Consider the following 18,264-nt stretch of genomic DNA (forward strand, 5'->3'; position numbering starts at 1 on the left):
TGTAACTTCTGCTTTAATATTGAGAGAAAAAATTGACTTTAAAATAAATTAATGTACAGTTGGAATACGGCAAGCACACACACAGCAAGTGTGACGTCATGCGCAGTGAGAACGAAAGTTGCACACTTCTTTGCATACCTGGATTGCTCTCAATAGTTGCTGCTACTTTTTCTTTGTTTACTTATATATACGCGTTTGTCGGTGCGGTTATTGTTGGGGCCCCATTTGGAGCCAGGCGTTTGTGTAAATTTGTGCAAACATAATGCAAAAATTAAAGTTATTAGTGAATAAATAATTGCACTAGTCAGTGCGATAAATAAAGTTGAAGCCACTGGCTCCGTTAAATGTCTTGCATTGAAAATCGATCGATTTTTGTCGACAACGAAGTTGCAAACTAGCGGGCGTGTGTGTGTGTGCGGTGTGAGCTTCCCTGCGCGAGTGTGTGTGCGTGTGTATATGTAGTGTAAAATACATATGTGTATGTACATGCTTATGTACTAATAGAAAACTCCAAGCAAAGAAAAACAACAACAACCACACACAGCAAAAAATGTCTGCGACGACTGCAAATTTTTTGGGGATGGAGCATCTCTCATCGCTGCCCGCTGATATACGTGAAAAACTGGCCGAATTGGATTTGGAGCTATCCGAAGGTACACAGAGAGAATTTTATGCATGAAATGAGATGTGTTTGCTACCCCAAATAGACTTTAATTAATAGACGAGCGAATGCTCGCTCTATATATGCTGCTGCTGCCCCTCCTCCCGCTGTCCGTCCGTCCGTCCGTCTTCTATGCCATTATTACTATATTGTTGTGCAATTAGAACATGCTGCCAACGCCATAAATACAACGCCAACGCTACTGCTGCTGCCGCCGGCCAACGGGTCACAGCTGCATTCCCACTTCGAACTTCACACACAACAACACACAAAACGAAGAACTGCGAGAACACAGACAGTCTGTCATGGGGGGAGGGTGGTAGGGGTTCTTTTTTGTCACTGCGCCTACCCCCTACCCCTTTAACTGCTATTGATATGAAGCGTCTGTGTGCGGTTTTGTCGGTTAAACGACATGTGTCTGCCCTGCATGCATACATTCATATGTGCATGTGTATGTACTACATACATATATAAGTTTACATTTATGTATGTTGATTACAGGCTGCACATGGAGAGTTCACCAACACACGCGCATATATGTATGCATATGAGACACAATGTGGCCGACTACTTATAACAAACATTGTTGTATGAAGGGGAGAGCAGCACTCTCCAAATACACTTTATAGTGGCGCAGATTAACCTAATAGTGTGTACACACTTATTTACTTATCAAAATCAATTTATATTTGTCGCAACAAAGAATGACAGAGAAAGAGCGTCCGAGATTACGAATTTGTTTGCTGTTTTTTTTTTTACATACCTAAATCACGTAGCAGCAGCATATATTTTAGGCTTGGCCAATGCCTATTTAGGCTATGCGACAGCTCATAGATAACGGGGACCTTATGCATATATAATAGACAACGATTGTGTGCTAGACACTATTTACCTAATAAAAGTAGAAAATATTATGTACTTCGTGCAACATTAATCCAACATTATAACCGGTTCGGTGATTAAATGTTGCGGTTAATGCTTATTGGTTACTTATAAGTAATTTTTGTATATTATACACTCGTGCATTTCTCACATTACTAATCTAATTGTTTATAAGAGGGGAAAAAGAGACTATTTATAGTTGCAAGTGTAATTCACACTAGGCATTAAATTATAAAATACATATATTAAAACTTACGTGATAATAACAATGTTAATGGATTTAAAGTATATATTTTAAATTATAATCACTACGTTTGGGAAACAAATTTCAAAGAAAAAAAGTAAGAATTTGGTTTGGATAGAAAAATAATTAAAATAATAATTTTTAATTATTTACAAACTAAAAAACGTAGACTTAGGGACTGCTTTATTATTTCTTCATAAGATAACAGCTACGATTCTCATAAAGAATATTTCTGAAGTATTTACTCAAATTTAGTCATTAAGGAATACCTTTAAAAGCATTACCTTCAAAGTCATTGATATTTAGTTTAAGTAATTGATGTCGTTTCTTTTTATTAAAAGAAAACAAAAACTATTTTCAGTCCTTGCATCGCTTATCTTGAAATGCTTATAAGTCGGAATATTCTGCGTCTTACTATAATAACCGTTTCCGCACTTGGGCGTTGCGGTTATCGCCAATCGATTAACAATACTATGCATTAAAGTTACAATTGCATAAGTACTATGTGTTTAACTATTAATGTTGCCATGCATTGTGGCACTTATAGTATATGTTTATCTATAAGTAGTTGTAAATGATTTTCACACATCTCGAATGCATTGTTTGTGAGCCAGCATGATCAGCGTTTAATTATAGCAACCGTTTCCGCATTGAACCGTTTCGGCATTTAACCGTTGCGGTCAACGCCTATCGGTTAACGAGATGTTCGTTTCGATTGCGGTTTCATATTTCCAGTTGCTCTCAAATAACATGTTTTCTTCTGGAATTTTTCAGGCGACATTACACAAAAAGGATACGAAAAGAAACGAGCGAAATTATTGCAACCCTTTTTGAAGAAACACGAATGTAAGTAGCCCAAAAATAAATTGTATTCGTATGGCTTTGATTTTTTTTGGTCAGGTGCAAAAATGTTGACGGAAATAACTTCTCTTTCCATTTGTTTTTTGTTGTTGTTGTTTTGTTCTTTGCATAGTAAACGATGTGGAGAAGGCAAAGAATTTGCCGCCACCGCCATACTATAATATAAAAGATAGCAACAATAGCAGCAACAACAGCAATGTGAACAACGATGGCGTCATCGTCTCCAGTGAGGGATACAGCTATGTGACCGAAGTACCTTCACTGCCCTCATCCCAGCAAAGGCATTCCAAAAAGTCCGACTTCCAACAGTCATCCAACTCGTCATCGACACCACAAGGTGGCGGTGGTGGAGGCGGTGGAGTTGGTGCGCCTGGCTATGAGAATATGCGACCTCAGGGGGGAGCTGTGGGCGATCCAGGGTATCAGAATACACGCGAACCGAGCGCCGCCTTCCAGAACCATGCACCACATCCATCCTCCAACAGCAGTCAACATCGACAACGGCGCACACAACGCAAGGTGACGCACAACGAGAAGCGATATCATTCCGGTAAGCTAGTGACTATTTTAAACACAAATTTATGCAAATCCCAGAAGCACAACAGTTGAGTTGACTCATCTCATCTTCACTCTTTCCTATCTCGCACTTCACAGAGGTACGCACAGAGGCGGTGCAACAGGCATTGGCGGCATTGAAGAGTCGCCCCAAGCCCAGTTTGCCGATGCCATCGAAACGCAGTTCGGTGCTCAATCGCAGCCCTGGCTGCAACGATGAATTGGACTCATCAACCGATGACGAATCCATACCGGAGGAACTCATTTCACCCGACAAGGAATACAATTATCCGCGCGATCACATAAGCAATAGCATGCTGCCACCCGAACCTATTATTAAGCCACCAATACGTGAATCATCGATGGCACAACAACAACAGCACCACCAGCAGCAGCAGTCACATCAACAACAGCAGCAGCACCAACATCAACAACAGCAGCAGCAGCAACAACAACAGCATTTACGGCAACAACACGATGTGAAACAATCTCAAGCACCAATTCAAAAATATCCATCGTCGGGCAGCGCAGCCGAACGACGACCACCACAGAATTTGCCGCCACTGGTGAGTTCAAGACTTCAAGACTGGACAACAAAACAGTATTCAGTATCTAGAAGTATTACGAGCATTATCAACGTCGTCGCTGCTTTTTCCGACTTTATTGTGCTGTGAAGCGACACAAGTATTGGCTGCTTAAAAGTTGCTTGTGCAATCAAGTGATTCGTGCATATTCATTAGACTATAATTAAACAAAAACTGTGGCTTCTTATTGTGCCCTAACTGCGGGCTCGTTTGTATGTTATATAGTCTTTAAATTACCCTCAATTGAATCTGTGACTCAATCTATAAACCACTTTGTCAGCTACTTAGATTACTTGTTGTGTAAAATAAGTTAATCGAAGTCTTCACTTCAAGTGTATTTAACATTCTTTGTTTTCCAGAAATAGTCTTTAAATTTCCCTAATTAAATCTGTGACTCAATCTATAAACCACTTTGTCAGCTACTTATATTAATTGTCGTTCATTAGCTATGCCAAAGTCTTCACTTTAAGTGTATTTAACATTCGTTGTATCGCAGTTGCGTTTTCTTTGTTTTCCACTTATTATCCATGATATCATGCGTTAAATCATCACAGTCAACTGTCAATAGTCGTAACTAATTATAGCCAAAGGGCTTGCCATTCAAATTTATATTTCGTTTTCTTCTATATATATTTATTTGTGTTTTTTTTTAGCCCACATCGGATACGTCGAGCACGGAATCGCCGCCAATTGCATATAAGCGAGATAATGAATTCTCTGATAAGGCCTATAAGCAAAAGCACTGTGAGTAAACATCGAGCGTCGGCTAATTGGTTGACAACTTTTTGATACTTTCTCAAAAATGATTATTATATTATTAATTGACACCAATTATTCATTATGCGTCACTCTCTCACAATTCTGAACTTGTTGCTCTCTCTGTTTTGTAGACAACGCTCCAGACATTACGCAGTTCAACAATGCGCATCGCATTGCAGACCGTGTCACACGTTATGTGAATGTCTCACAAACCGATCTCAATGAGACGGACGCGAATGGCAAGTGGAAAGTCTCGGCTAAAATCCAACAATTGTTGAACACACTCAAACGACCCAAGCGTCGTCCATTGCCCGAATTTTACGAAGATAACGATATTGAGCTGGAGATTGCGGCCAATCCCAAGGATCCGAATGCACCCAAACCGGAGGGCAGCACCATGACACCCGTGCAGGGCGAACAACTCTCGATACCGGCGGGTTTGCCGCGCACCTTGGAGTGTGCGCTACAACGATATGGCACAAATTCATTTAAGAGCTCGATGGCAACGGTATTGGATCCTAATGGTAAAATCACCACAACATTAACCTATGGCAAGCTGCTGTCGCGCGCACAAAAAATCGCCTATGCACTGTCCACGAAGATCTTTAGCAAGGGACCCGAACAGGTCACCCTCAAACCCGGTGATCGTGTCGCCTTGGTCTATCCCAACAACGATCCATTGAGGTAGGTTTTAAGTTGCCTCCACTTGAATTTGGTTTAATCGAAGTATATTTTTTCTAGTTTCATTACCGCTTGGTATGGTTGCATGTTTCGTGGCTTGGTTCCGTTGCCCATTGAATTGCCGCTGTCCAGTTCGGATACGCCGCCTCAGCAAGTTGGTTTCCTGCTGAGCTCATGCGGCATCACCGTTGCCCTCACCTCGGAGGCTTGTCTCAAGGGTCTGCCCAAATCGGCCACGGGTGAAATTGCCAAACTGAAGGGCTGGCCACGTCTCCAGTGGTTCGTCACGGAGCACTTGCCGAAGCCACCCAAAGACTTTAATGTGGGCAACTTGCGCATCGAGGAAACAGCTGCAGCGTACATTGAGTATACTACCGATAAGGAGGGTAGTGTAATGGGTGAGTTACACAACTTGAGGAGGAGATAATGTATGGAAAGAGGTGTTTGTCGGACCATATAATCTATTCAATAGATTGATCGAGAGTGTGTATAGAAAGGCCAACTCAAGAGAGTGAAATGTTGTAAGATAAGCCACAATATAAACAAGAGATTGAGTTATTTATTGAAGTATATGTCAACAAATTGAGTAATGATATATAATATGATAGCCTATTATAGAAGAGTCATGGAAAGTACACACACACACTTAAGAAGCTAGAAGCTAATGCAATAAATATTGAACACATAAAATGTTTGTAAACTTAGAAAGTAAAATTTAACAGAACAAAGTAAAGAAATATATACGAAATTATTGGAAAATATGATAAATATAAAAGATATAAATAATATGCATAAGTAAATAGAATATTATATTATCTTATATATATTCAATAATGAGTGAAAACTTATGAGCTACAACAAATCAGAAAATATAAGTGAACTTAGAAACTCAAATTGAAGAGAAGAATTAAGAATGTAAAAATATGTTTCAAACCTTACAATCTCTCAAATTAATCTATTTTCCTAATATACATAATATATTATAGTTATTTAATAATAAGGGACACAAATGGTTAGGCACAAATAACGAAGATTATACTTATGAAATTAGAGGCTGAAATTTGACTGTTGAGAATGCAGAAATTATAGAAAATGAAATATGACTTATAGGTATAATATAAAAACCATATAAAAAATGCTAATAAGAAACATATGATGAAATGACAAGGGAATTAAAATGAGATACGAACAAATAAGAAAATAGAATTGATGATATAAAATACAGAAATTTGATTGGATTATAAATCAATATGAAAGATGGACATAACTTAAGTGAAAAGAAAACTTTTGTAACTATTTAATAACTAGATGAATATGATGAGACGCTTACAAATGATAATACGTTTGCTTAAGAGTGATGTTGAAAATAATAATAATTTATATATTTGATGTAAGAGATTTGGAGTTCTGTTAAACTAGAAGAAGGGGGGATAAGAGATACTATATTTTAATAATAGGTTACCCCTGAAATAAGTTCAATCTTCAGAGCTCTATTATATTAATCTTTTTTGCTAAACATTCTAAGCTTTCTCCACAATACTTTTCAATCTTTAATGTCCTCAAATATTAATCCTCTTCCTTTCTCCCTTTCAGGCATCACTGTGACTCGTGCTGCCATGATCAATCACTGTCGCGCCTTGACCATGGCCTGTCACTACACGGAGGGCGAGACCATTGTCTGTGTGCTGGACTTTAAGCGGGAGGTGGGACTATGGCATGCGGTGCTCACATCCATACTGAATGGCATGCACGTCGTCTTCATTCCCTATGCACTGATGAAGCTGCGTCCGTCGTCGTGGATGCAACTTATCACCAAGCATCGCGCTTCGTGTTGTTTGGTGAAGAGTCGCGATCTGCATTGGGGACTGTTGGCCACCAAGGATCACAAGGATATCTCGTTGTCGTCGCTGCGCATGTTACTCGTTGCGGACGGCGCCAATCCTTGGTCTTTGTCGTCCTGCGATCAATTCTTGAACGTATTCCAAGCCAAGGGATTGCGCTCCGATGCCATTTGTCCCTGTGCCAGCAGCTCCGAGGTATTCACCGTATCACTGCGTCGACCAGGTCGCTCCTCATCGACGGGATTCAGTCAATCGGCCACGGGACGAGGCGTGCTCTCCATGGCCGCGTTGTCACATGGTGTGGTGCGTGTCGATAGCGAAGATTCCTTGACTTCGCTGACGCTGCAGGACTGTGGTCAGGTGATGCCGGCGGCACAAATGGTCGTGGTGCGTTCCGAGGGTGCTCCGGTGCTCTGCAAGACGGATCAGGTGGGCGAGATTTGTGTGACGAGCGGCTCGACGGGTGCCAGTTATTTTGGTCTCGATGGCATGACGAACTCGACGTTCAAAGTGCAACCGCTGCTCGAGGATCCCGAGCAGCCCAAAGAGGGTGGCGGCACCATTTGCACGCCACCCAAACCGATTAGCGAAGAGTTCTATGTGCGCTCCGGTCTCTTGGGCTTCCTCGGACCCGGCGGTCTCGTGTTCGTTTGCGGTTCACGCGATGGCCTGATGACGGTGACGGGACGCAAACACAATGCGGATGACATCATTGCCACGGTGCTGGCGGTGGAACCGATGCGTTTCATCTATCGCGGTCGGATTGCGGTGTTCAGCATCAAAGTCCTTCGCGATGAGCGCGTCTGTGTGATTGCCGAGCAGCGTCCGGATTGCTCCGAGGAGGAGAGTTTCCAGTGGATGTCGCGTGTGCTGCAAGCTGTGGACTCGATACATCAGGTGGGCATCTATTGTTTGGCCTTGGTGCCGCCCAATCATCTGCCCAAGACGCCGCTGGGTGGCATTCATCTGTGCGAGGCGAGACGTCGCTTCTTGGAGGGTTCATTGCATCCGGCGAATGTTTTAATGTGTCCGCACACTTGTGTCACCAATTTGCCGAAGCCACGCGAGATGCATCAAGGTGAGTGTTGGTGGAGGGGGAAGAGTGGAAGGAGAAGGGGAAGAGGGGTAGGGGTAGTGTAGCACCCACAATTATTGTGATTCGTATTGTTATTAATAATTGGCTTTTGTGTCTCTTGGTGTCTCTCTATGCTTTCTTTATCTGATGACAAATACAAATATTGTTTTCCTTCTTTTTTTAATCACCACCAAAAAACAACAAATAACTTCTACTACTACAACAAACTACTACATCAACAAAACAACCAATCAAAAAAAAAATATATGAACTATAATTAATTAATGAATAATGTTAAATGCTGCGCGTTGCTTTCTCCCCACTACAACAACAACAACAACGCACCAACACTACACATTGAAACAACAACATGAACAACAACAACAACTGCAATAACTACACTGTATTATAACAACAAACAAAACCAAAAACAAACTAATAATAATGTCAACAACTCGAACTAATTGCATTGCTTTCAAATATCAAACAACAACAACAACAACTACAACAAAACAATCCACATTAAACTTTAACAACCGCAACAAACTTTCTGCTCATAATTGTTTGCAATTAACTGCATATCATCATTGCATTATATCACATCATAATCATATAATCATAATCATATAACCATAATCGTAATCAAATCCAATATCAAAATATATCCTTGTACAAAAACAACTAAATACTAACCCACAAAAAAAAAAAACAAACCCAACCAAAAAATATCCAAAAAACCAAAAAAATACCATAAAAAAGGTGTGCAAACAACTGCAAAATTAAGCTCATCATCTGGCTGTGGTATTACAGACACGGGTGTGGGCCCCGCCTCCGTCATGGTTGGCAATTTAGTGCAGGGCAACCGCTTGGCTGTTGCACATGGACGCGATGTCGGCATGGCCGAGGATGGCGAGCGAAAGGTAAGACATGAATCTTAATCTTTACTGCATCTGAATTAATCTTAACTGCCTTTTGCAGCCTCAATTGATAACGGGCGTGTTGCGTTGGCGCGCCAATACTTCGCCCGATCACATCATCTTCACGCTGCTCAACTCAAAGGGTAAGTTGCTAGCGGGGATTACAGCTGCAAGTTATACGCATCTGCCACGAAAGGAGTATCCTGCATAGGGATCTATTTGTACCCGATAGCTATAGGGTAGAAGGGCATTATAACATTGCGCCTGCAGAAGGTGGCGTCTCCAACAACATAAACTATATATATTCTTGATCACGGTCAACAGTTGGGACGATATAGCCATGTCCGCCTGTTCATCTGCTCATATGAAGAGCTACATTTCAGAGATTATAAGAGATATAGATATAATTTTGTGGTACTCTGTCAATATACCAAAGACAGCCATTGGTATATTTTTGTATTTTTCCGATATGTTAATTTGGTATATTTTAAGAATAATACCGCATGGTTTTGCTCTTATTCGAGCACTCGTCTGTAGCTTTCTTCCTTGTTTTATTATATATTAGTCGCTTTTAACTCCTACCCCTGACTAGGGGTAAATACTAAATACAAATTTAAATTTAATACGTAGTTCAAAACCTCACAATAGAAGTAACTTTTGAATACAATTTGAAATTGAATTATTAATTCACAGTTCAAAATTGTTTTCAAAGCACGAGTTATCCTTCATTCTTTTTAAATAAAAATTTCAATTTTATAATTGGTTCACTATTCAAGATATATTCTAACGCTTCAAAACAAATTTTTTGTACTACAAATTATCATCGTTACAGTCCTATGTTTATAGAACTATTTGATTAAAGTAACTGGTTCTTATAATGAGCAACATTCTCATGGTTACCAACTCTATAAAATAAATGTTAGTATTTAGTTACACCACTTTTTGTTTAGTTTTAGTTTAATATACATTATGAATGTTAGCTAAGTCTTAAATTGGTATTCGAAATATTAACAAACTCAGCAATTTGTTTATATTTTATATCAGCTTACCTTAAACACGTTTGCAATATGTGGGTCGCAATTGAATCACACTTTGTTACTCGTCATTTAATACTTCTTTTCTGTTGCCAGGCGCCATTGCCAAGACGCTGACCTGCTCGGAGCTGCACAAACGCGCTGAGAAGATTGCCGCACTGCTGCAGGAACGTGGCAAGATCGAGCCAGGCGATCATGTTGGTAAGTCGAAACTCCCAGCACATTTAATTTCTACTATTCCACTTACTAAACATTATTCTCTCTCTTGTTTAGCACTCATCTTTCCACCTGGATTGGATCTGCTGTGTGCTTTCTACGGCTGTCTGTATCTGGGCGCAATTCCCATTACTATTAGGCCTCCGCATCCGCAGAATTTAATCACGACATTGCCCACGGTGCGTATGATTGTGGATGTGTCCAAGAGCGGCATTGTGCTCTCCATACAGCCGATCATCAAGCTACTCAAGTCGAGGGAGGCAGCCTCATCCATTGATCCAAAGACGTGGCCACCCATACTCGATATCGATGACAATCCAAAGCGTAAACTGGCCGGCATAGCCACCGTCTCATTGGATTCCAGCGCCTATTTGGACTTTAGTGTGTCAACTTGTGGCCGCTTAAGTGGTGTCAACATAACGCATCGGTGCGTCAGCTAATCTTAAACTAACTTAACTCAACTAATTCAGTTTTATTTCTATAGATCTCTGTCTAGTCTGTGTGCCAGTTTAAAACTGGCCTGTGAATTGTATCCATCGCGTCATGTGGCCCTCTGTCTGGATCCGTATTGTGGCCTTGGCTTTGTCATGTGGACACTGATTGGTGTCTACAGTGGTCATCATTCCATACTGATTGCTCCCTACGAAGTCGAAGCCAATCCCAGTCTCTGGCTATCGACATTATCGCAGCATCGTGTGCGTGACACTTTCTGTTCGTATGGCGTCATCGAGCTGTGCACCAAGGCGCTGAGCAACTCGGTGCCGTCGCTCAAGCAACGTAACGTGGATCTGCGATGTGTGCGCACCTGTGTTGTGGTTGGCGAGGAACGTCCGAGGGTTACGCTGACGCAACAGTTTTGCAAACTATTCCAGGGATTGGGACTCAATACGCGCTGTGTGTCCACCTCTTTCGGTTGTCGCGTCAATCCGGCCATCTGCGTGCAAGGCGCCAGCTCAGCTGAGAGCGCTCAGGTCTATGTCGATCTGCGTGCGTTGCGCAACAATCGTGTGGCGCTCGTCGAGCGTGGTGCACCCAATTCGTTATGTTTGATTGAATCGGGCAAGTTGCTGCCGGGCGTGAAAGTCATCATTGCCAACCCGGAGACCAAGGGACACTGTGGCGATTCGCATTTAGGTGAAATTTGGGTGAGTTGTCAACTCAATTGTGATATTTGATCTCTCAACTAATTGTTGTACTTTCCTATTCCTCAGGTACAAGCTCCTCACAATGCCAATGGCTACTTTACCATCTATGGCGACGAGACGGACTACAATGATCATTTCAATGCCAAATTGGTCACGGGTGCCACCTCAGAGATGTATGCGCGAACCGGTTACTTGGGTTTCTTGCGGCGCACCGAATGCTCGCAGGCCGCATCCATATTAGATGAGACCACACCAAGTGTGGCTAGTCGCGACAGTGATACAGAGTCCCTAAATTCCATGAGCCAATTGCAATTGAACTTTTCGAACGCTTCCCTTGGTGGCAACTCCGAGCACAGTCTGGTTGGTGGCGCCATCAATGCTAATGATCAGGAGCTGCACGATGCTGTGTATGTGGTGGGTGCCCTCGATGAGGTGATCTCGTTGCGTGGCATGAACTATCATCCAATAGATATTGAGAATTCGGTGCTGCGTTGTCATAAGAAAATCGCCGAGTGGTGAGTGAAGAGTAAATAGAGTTTGGTAATATTTATTGTTAATACTTTATTCTCTCCCATGCAGCGCCGTCTTCACTTGGACTAATCTGCTGGTTGTGGTCGTGGAGTTGGATGGCAACGAGTCGGAAGCATTAGATTTGGTGCCGCTTGTCACAAACACTGTGCTGGAAGAGCATCAGCTCATTGTGGGTGTCGTTGTAGTCGTTGATCCCGGTAAGTTTAAGGATTATAAATATTAAAGAAACGATACAAATTCAATTAAATTACTTAATCATTAAGAAAATTATTTAAAAAGCATAAATCATATGTAAAACAGTTGAGTATGAAAAATATCGCTTAGAACCCAAAATGGTTCGTGTATTCGCTACACTGAAATGCAAGGAAGAGTGCTGTGCAGCCGCTCAAAAGCTCCTTGATATGAGCGCCGGCCGCAACAAGCTTTTGAGCGGCTGCATGGAATGCACGTGAGCTGCAAAAAATATGAATTTGTGTGAATGCGTCATTTTGCAAATTTGAATAAACAAATAATAAATATGCCTCTGTATAAACTATTTCGAGAATATGAATTTTGATAAACAAATAATAAATATACCACTGTATACACTAATTCTAACAATTACCCCATTTGTATTTCAGGTGTTGTGCCCATCAACAGTCGCGGAGAAAAGCAACGCATGCATTTAAGAGACGGCTTTCTGGCCGATCAATTGGATCCCATTTACGTAGCATACAATATGTAAATAGTATTATAGCGCTAATCGCTGCGCATTCAAAAAAAAACACAAAACAAATACGTATGCGCGAATCGAAAAACGAAGCAACAAAACAATTATTTATTCATTCATCATACAAACAAAAGAAACAAAGAGCAAAGAATTTCCTTGTAATCACACAATTTAGAGAAAAAACATTTAGATTTGCATGATTTAGATTTATCAACACACATGAAACGTAGCCGAGCACTCGAAAAAACTACGAGTATTTACTGCTTTCCTTTCCACACACAAAACAAAAAATAAAAAAACATACATTTACCATTTTACCACTTACAACATAGTTGATACGCTGACGATAATGATATAGATGACGATACAACACAGACTCTCTCCCACGTCCCATTCTCCCAAAAATATATATATTTAATTAAAATACACAAAAATATAAAAATACAAAACGGACATTTCAACTCAATGACACTTTATGTATACAAGTGAGAGAAAGGAAGAAAAGATTTAATATTAATACATTTCTATGTAAAATGCAATAAACAATTTATATATATATACATACATAACATATATAATTAAGTTGTATTTGGTGTGCGAGTGTGTTATGACTAAATTCTTATGAAGGATTCGCAGCTTTGTTAACCGGTTGCAACTCAGTGCCTCCCTCGGAGATAAGATGCGAACCGCGATCGTGCCACCAGCGCAAGATTATTGTGCGACGCCTGCGCACCACGAGGAATATTAACATTATCCACAGACCCTGCAGGCCATTGATCATATCGCAGAGCAGCAGGTAGACTGTAATGTTTTAGATGATAGAATTATTAGTTGGGAAGCTTCAGATTTCTATATGTAGAGTTTGTTACTGACCTTCATTTCCAGGCGAATAGAATGTGACTATTTCGAAAAGCCAAGCGAGCACCACAATAATTCCCAGCAAGGCGACACATTTGGCACTGCAAATGAAATTTCAATTAAAAACATGATCGACTTTGAGATTCCCGCTACTCATTCTTGATAAAAGCTAAATAGTGCGGTATTCTTTTTAAAATGTACCAAATTAATATACCATAAATACTAATAATGTATGCTACATTTGGTATATTGATATAACACTACATTCAAAATATACTGTAAAGGGAAAAATATACCAGATTGCCAGACAAGCATCTAAGACTCGTAATAAGTAGTAATTATAGCTCTATCTCTAAAAGTCTCTGAGATCCAGTGTTTCAAATGGACAGACAGACGGACATGGCTATATCGTCTGGGCTGTTGACGCTGATCAAGAACCGTTACATACATTTCATTCAGGCCAAAAGTTATAATACTCTTCTATAACAAGTCCTTTTTTTATATCGAATCTTTGGCACTTACTCTTTTTTGACATCCTCGTATTTCTCTATGTCGAAAGGACGTCTGGGTGTCACAGAGTCCTTTTCCTCATCATTCACTAGCAAATAACCATCTGATTTGATGCGTTGAAAGCCAAAGAATGCTACGACCAAAACCTAGAAAAACAAATATAAAAACTTGCATTATTATGTTTCAAAATTGATATGTTAGACTGGAGTACATTGACCTTAAGACTCAATCAATACGTTACACATTATTGTTCTATAATATATATCTACAATAAAAGCCACCGTAAATCGAGTCATCGCTGAGGAGTTCCCAGATTGGCAAACAAAGTTGCTGCTACCCGGAAATTCCAAAAATCTGACTCAAATGGTACTTTCTTCGTAGCGTCATATCACCATCAACGTCTCTTACAATTGTAAACAAGTTTTATTTAAAGTTAAATTACTTCATTAAAAACAGGTTTTTTTCTTTTAAAGATAACATCTGCACGCTATATTTAGTAACTCTTTTAATTGGAACCGAGTAAGAACGCTTCAGTAGAAACGCTCCATATCAAGATACTTTGTGTCCAAGCGTTTAAATACCCTCTAAGCTTTATAAATCTCTCTCTTGAACTACTTCTTTATTTATATGACGTACGATTGCTGTTGACTTGCATTCGGAATTTATAAACAAATGCTAAAAGTCTAGGACTTACTTTTTAAATATGATTTGTAGTCGCTTTCCTTTGATTTATTATTAGTGAGTGAAATTTTGTTATCTAAGGCACTAAGTAAACATATTTAAACCTGAGATCAAAGCTGTATCATAAAAATACTATTATTATTATTTTACTGTAATATTCTTTCAATTCCCTATTTCAATGAGATGAACAAGGGCTCTTTTAGGCTCTCATACCATTATAATTCACATAATGCTTATGTTTCAAACCATAAAAACTTAAATACCCATTTTAATCACTTACATAATGGGTGTTGAAAAAAGAAACAGATAAATGAGTAAACAGAAGCTATTATCAATATAAACTGTGAATTGATAATGAAACTAGCAGCAGATTGTCGCCAAACTATGTTATAAAACTTTGATTTAGTTTTGGAAAAGTGACTTACCAGAAAACTGAGACCCAGCATTGTAGACACCGGAGGTATAAAGTATCGTTGGGATTCACGAATGGATTCCGTGATGCCTTGCAGGAAATACGATGGCATGCCAGGTAAACCCTTCTGAACGGTTAGGGAAACAAGTATCGCGGGTCCAGTGATGGCGATCAACAGGTAAGCAATGAAATTGAGAATAGTCCCGGTTTTGTTGAGCTGCACATAGTAGGGCAACTTGTACCAGATGTTCAGGAGAACGTTGCAACAGATGCAAAAGTACCAGAAGAAGAAGCTTAAGATAAAGAATTGGATGACATATCCAATGAAACCACCCGATGGTATGCCATAGATGTGAACCACCGAGTAGACAAAATAACCGCAGGCCAAGCACAATGACATCAGGGCCAATGACCAGCCATGAAGATTGCGTAATAGTTTCAGTGTGAGATGCAAATATGTGACCAGCAGAAGACAAGGCATGCTCACAAGCATAAGCACAGCCACAATAATGATCTTGGCTTTGGACACCTCTTCGACTTGGGTGATGCAGACGAAGGCGATCATTATGCCGGATTTATCTTGATCCACGCAATAGTTCTCCTCAACCGCATAGGACTCATTGCTGTTCTTGTCTAGGATCAAGAGATCTCCATTCTGCATAATGAAGAGCAGATCTTCCTCACTATTATATAGAAAGGAGCTGAAAAGGTTAACACTGCAATAAATTCAAAGGGTTACAGAGCTCTAAAGATATATATGTGTTTCAGTTTGATGAGCAGACAAAATATAATGATAACTATAACAAGCAAATAATATTGTATATCAGTTTTACACTTTTTTATAATTGTGTTTTAAGATAATAAAATTGTGTTAAATATTTCATTAGCTATAAACTTTTTCAAATTCTATAATTGCAGATTAAATTTTTGTCTTCTTAATCACCCTATAAAAAAAGATTTGGTAGTTAGGGACTCTACATTATTTATAGCTACTATGAAAAGTTGCTATAGTTTAACTTTAGATGATATACAATATTATTACTCTGATATGAAGTTAGCTAGAGTTATCTTTATGATGCCGCTTTAAGAAGGAAATAAATCCATCAAACTGTTGACTTCTGTTAGTCTGAGATTCATCGAGTTCGATCGTTAAACTTACCTATTACATGGATTGCCTATTTCGTAGGTCAGTTCTGGCGTTACTTCCAGATCGTCGATGCAATTATCGTAAAGCTCGGCGGTAATTACGATCGGTTCAAACTTGTGGACCGCTCGATCACATTGAGAATCGCTTTGGTTCTCACGATAGAAATCCAAATTCTCTCCAAATGGACAGCACTTGCGTAAGCGAGAACTTGATGTGGGTATCGGTTGTTTTCTCAATTTTTCACGTTGCGAACAATCCGCCGGCGTATTCGGTAGTTCCACCTGATTGTGTCGCTGTATCTGGATCGGTGCTATAGATGTTGTTGTTGACAGCGAGGTGTCTGGGGGACGGGACGAGGTTGTGCTATTAGCATACGAAAGTGACGCTACAACTGTTGTATTCATCGGAGGTGTTTGTTGTGTGCTCGTCGATTCGGAAGTCGGAGCTGCTGTCACAGTGCTATAGTTAACTTCTGTTAGATTCTCCAGCATCATGGTTGTACTACAATCATAATATTAGTCGCAAATTAGATATATAAATAGCATAGTTACTAATTGAGTCTAACCTTTTATTTTGTAGTATAACTGCAACATCATCGACATCGACTGCGTTCGTAACATCTTCGGCATTTGTTAGTATTATAAGCATATACATGAGTGTTGTAGGAATGAAATAGAAACCGATCTTCCAACTGTGAGTTGCCATTTTTCGTTTGTATTGTTTGTTTAAGCGCTGAAACGAAAACAGCAATAAACAAATAATTTGCTGTTAACTGAACTTTGCTTACCCTTAAAACCGAAACACAATGCCGTATCCAAGTGTTATGGAAATGGATTAATACGTATTTCCTCTACACGTTTTCTTTTGTATTAAACCGTCTAGAGATAAGTACATATAATTGAAGACACTGTCATATCTATATCTAAGTTGTAGGCGTCCATAAAATGCTTGGAACCTACTTACACACACACACAGAAGAAACCTATCAACATGAATGTACATTAATTATCTTTCACTGGCTACTCCAATTATAAAACCCCTTACGCAGACATATGACGTCATGTGAAATGACCGTGTTTGTATGATTGTGTGTCTCTGTAGTTAAGAAATTCTTTAAAAAGAATTGGTTACGACTGTTGAATACACAAGTATAGTTATTAAAATTATGTTCGCATATTTTCAATAGAAATCGATGACAAAATCAAATATGTACATATATAATAATAATAATAAAAAAACGCAATGATAAGCTCGGAAATAGCACGGTCTCCCCCATCAGGTACTTAGATAAATGGCATGTATTGTTTGGCGTAGTAAATTACAAGTTTGGGGGACATGATAACTTTTTATACCATCACTAAAAATACAAACTATGTACATACATTCCAAATAATAATAATAATCGGAATTCCAACAGACAGGTGTAGTTGTATTGGTAAGGTGAGTATGTAGAATATCTTTATCTGGGCAAATAGCTTATTTACTCACATGTCAATAAAATTGTAACGTTTAGAATTAAACTATATAAATAATTGTAGTATGTGTGTCTCCACGATTGATATCTTCACGTAATGCTAATTAAGAGCATAAATAAGCGATTTTTACAGCATTTTTTCGGTTTTAACGTTGAGCTTATTTATAAAGTGCATCCGACGGGCGCGCAGAATGAAGTAATACTAGCGAAATCAGCGTCTAACACACATATCGCGGACCTGAACGCATTGCTTGCTGCTCGCTGATAAGATAACGTGCAATATGCGCAGGGCTACATGTCACTTATAACTTTTAAATTACTCTTTTAAAAATTCCGTTTTAAGTTTTATTGACAAAATCACGTATTCAACTGACCGTTTATGCAAGCAAACAAAAAAAATAACCGGCGCCGGCATCGATCATCGAAACGATTGCAAATTTTTGAAATTAAGATGATATTGTATTGAACTATCGATAGCAAGTGCGAT

At 39.5% G+C, this 18,264-nt stretch overlaps 2 protein-coding genes across 5 annotated transcripts; one reads left to right on the top strand and one right to left on the bottom strand.

Moving 5' to 3' along the window:
• Positions 1 to 189: 189 nt before the first annotated feature.
• LOC132792304 (disco-interacting protein 2) lies at positions 190 to 12,761 on the top strand. 2 transcript variants are annotated; one of them, XM_060801603.1, is made up of 16 exons: positions 190 to 653; positions 2,562 to 2,633; positions 2,761 to 3,198; positions 3,303 to 3,769; positions 4,441 to 4,531; positions 4,678 to 5,230; positions 5,288 to 5,625; positions 6,821 to 8,146; positions 8,903 to 9,063; positions 9,122 to 9,203; positions 10,191 to 10,295; positions 10,368 to 10,737; positions 10,795 to 11,455; positions 11,522 to 11,970; positions 12,035 to 12,183; positions 12,607 to 12,761. In XM_060801603.1, exons 1-16 carry the CDS (start codon positions 551 to 553, stop codon positions 12,708 to 12,710), a joined length of 5,469 nt encoding a protein of 1,822 aa, XP_060657586.1. In that variant the 5' UTR covers positions 190 to 550; the 3' UTR covers positions 12,711 to 12,761. The 2 variants fall into 2 exon arrangements, with proteins under 2 accessions (XP_060657586.1, XP_060657588.1); XM_060801605.1 differs by having other exon boundaries at positions 8,954 to 9,063.
• Positions 12,762 to 12,893: 132 nt separating this feature from the next.
• On the bottom strand, positions 12,894 to 18,129 carry LOC132792306 (probable G-protein coupled receptor Mth-like 14). Of its 3 annotated transcripts, XM_060801608.1 has the most exons (8): positions 17,792 to 18,129; positions 17,091 to 17,181; positions 16,869 to 17,035; positions 16,316 to 16,804; positions 15,170 to 15,872; positions 14,076 to 14,209; positions 13,569 to 13,654; positions 12,894 to 13,496 (listed from the first exon to the last, which is right to left on the bottom strand). In XM_060801608.1, exons 3-8 carry the CDS (start codon positions 17,006 to 17,008, stop codon positions 13,315 to 13,317), a joined length of 1,734 nt encoding a protein of 577 aa, XP_060657591.1. In that variant the 5' UTR covers positions 17,009 to 17,035; positions 17,091 to 17,181; positions 17,792 to 18,129; the 3' UTR covers positions 12,894 to 13,314. The 3 variants fall into 3 exon arrangements, with proteins under 3 accessions (XP_060657591.1, XP_060657590.1, XP_060657592.1); XM_060801607.1 differs by lacking the exon at positions 17,091 to 17,181; XM_060801609.1 differs by lacking the exon at positions 17,091 to 17,181 and having other exon boundaries at positions 15,170 to 15,857; positions 17,792 to 18,128.
• Between the last annotated feature and the right edge of the window lie 135 nt (positions 18,130 to 18,264).

This window comes from Drosophila nasuta, chromosome 3, assembly GCF_023558535.2.
Source record: "Drosophila nasuta strain 15112-1781.00 chromosome 3, ASM2355853v1, whole genome shotgun sequence".
Classification (NCBI taxonomy): domain Eukaryota; kingdom Metazoa; phylum Arthropoda; class Insecta; order Diptera; family Drosophilidae; genus Drosophila; species Drosophila nasuta.

Excerpts from the sequence above, each read along its gene's own strand:
- LOC132792304 (XM_060801603.1), top strand. The coding sequence starts at position 551 with ATGTCTGCGACGACTGCAAATTTTTTGGGGATGGAGCATCTCTCATCG. Across the intron at positions 5,231-5,287 it reads CCCAACAACGATCCATTGAG|TTTCATTACCGCTTGGTATG; the intron begins GTAGGTTTTAAG and ends TATTTTTTCTAG. Across the intron at positions 10,738-10,794 it reads GGTGTCAACATAACGCATCG|ATCTCTGTCTAGTCTGTGTG; the intron begins GTGCGTCAGCTA and ends TTATTTCTATAG.
- LOC132792306 (XM_060801607.1), bottom strand. The coding sequence starts at position 17,008 with ATGGCAACTCACAGTTGGAAGATCGGTTTCTATTTCATTCCTACAACA. Across the intron at positions 15,873-16,315 it reads ATAGGCAATCCATGTAATAG|TGTTAACCTTTTCAGCTCCT; the intron begins GTAAGTTTAACG and ends AATTTATTGCAG. Across the intron at positions 14,210-15,169 it reads TGCTGGGTCTCAGTTTTCTG|GTTTTGGTCGTAGCATTCTT; the intron begins GTAAGTCACTTT and ends TTGTTTTTCTAG.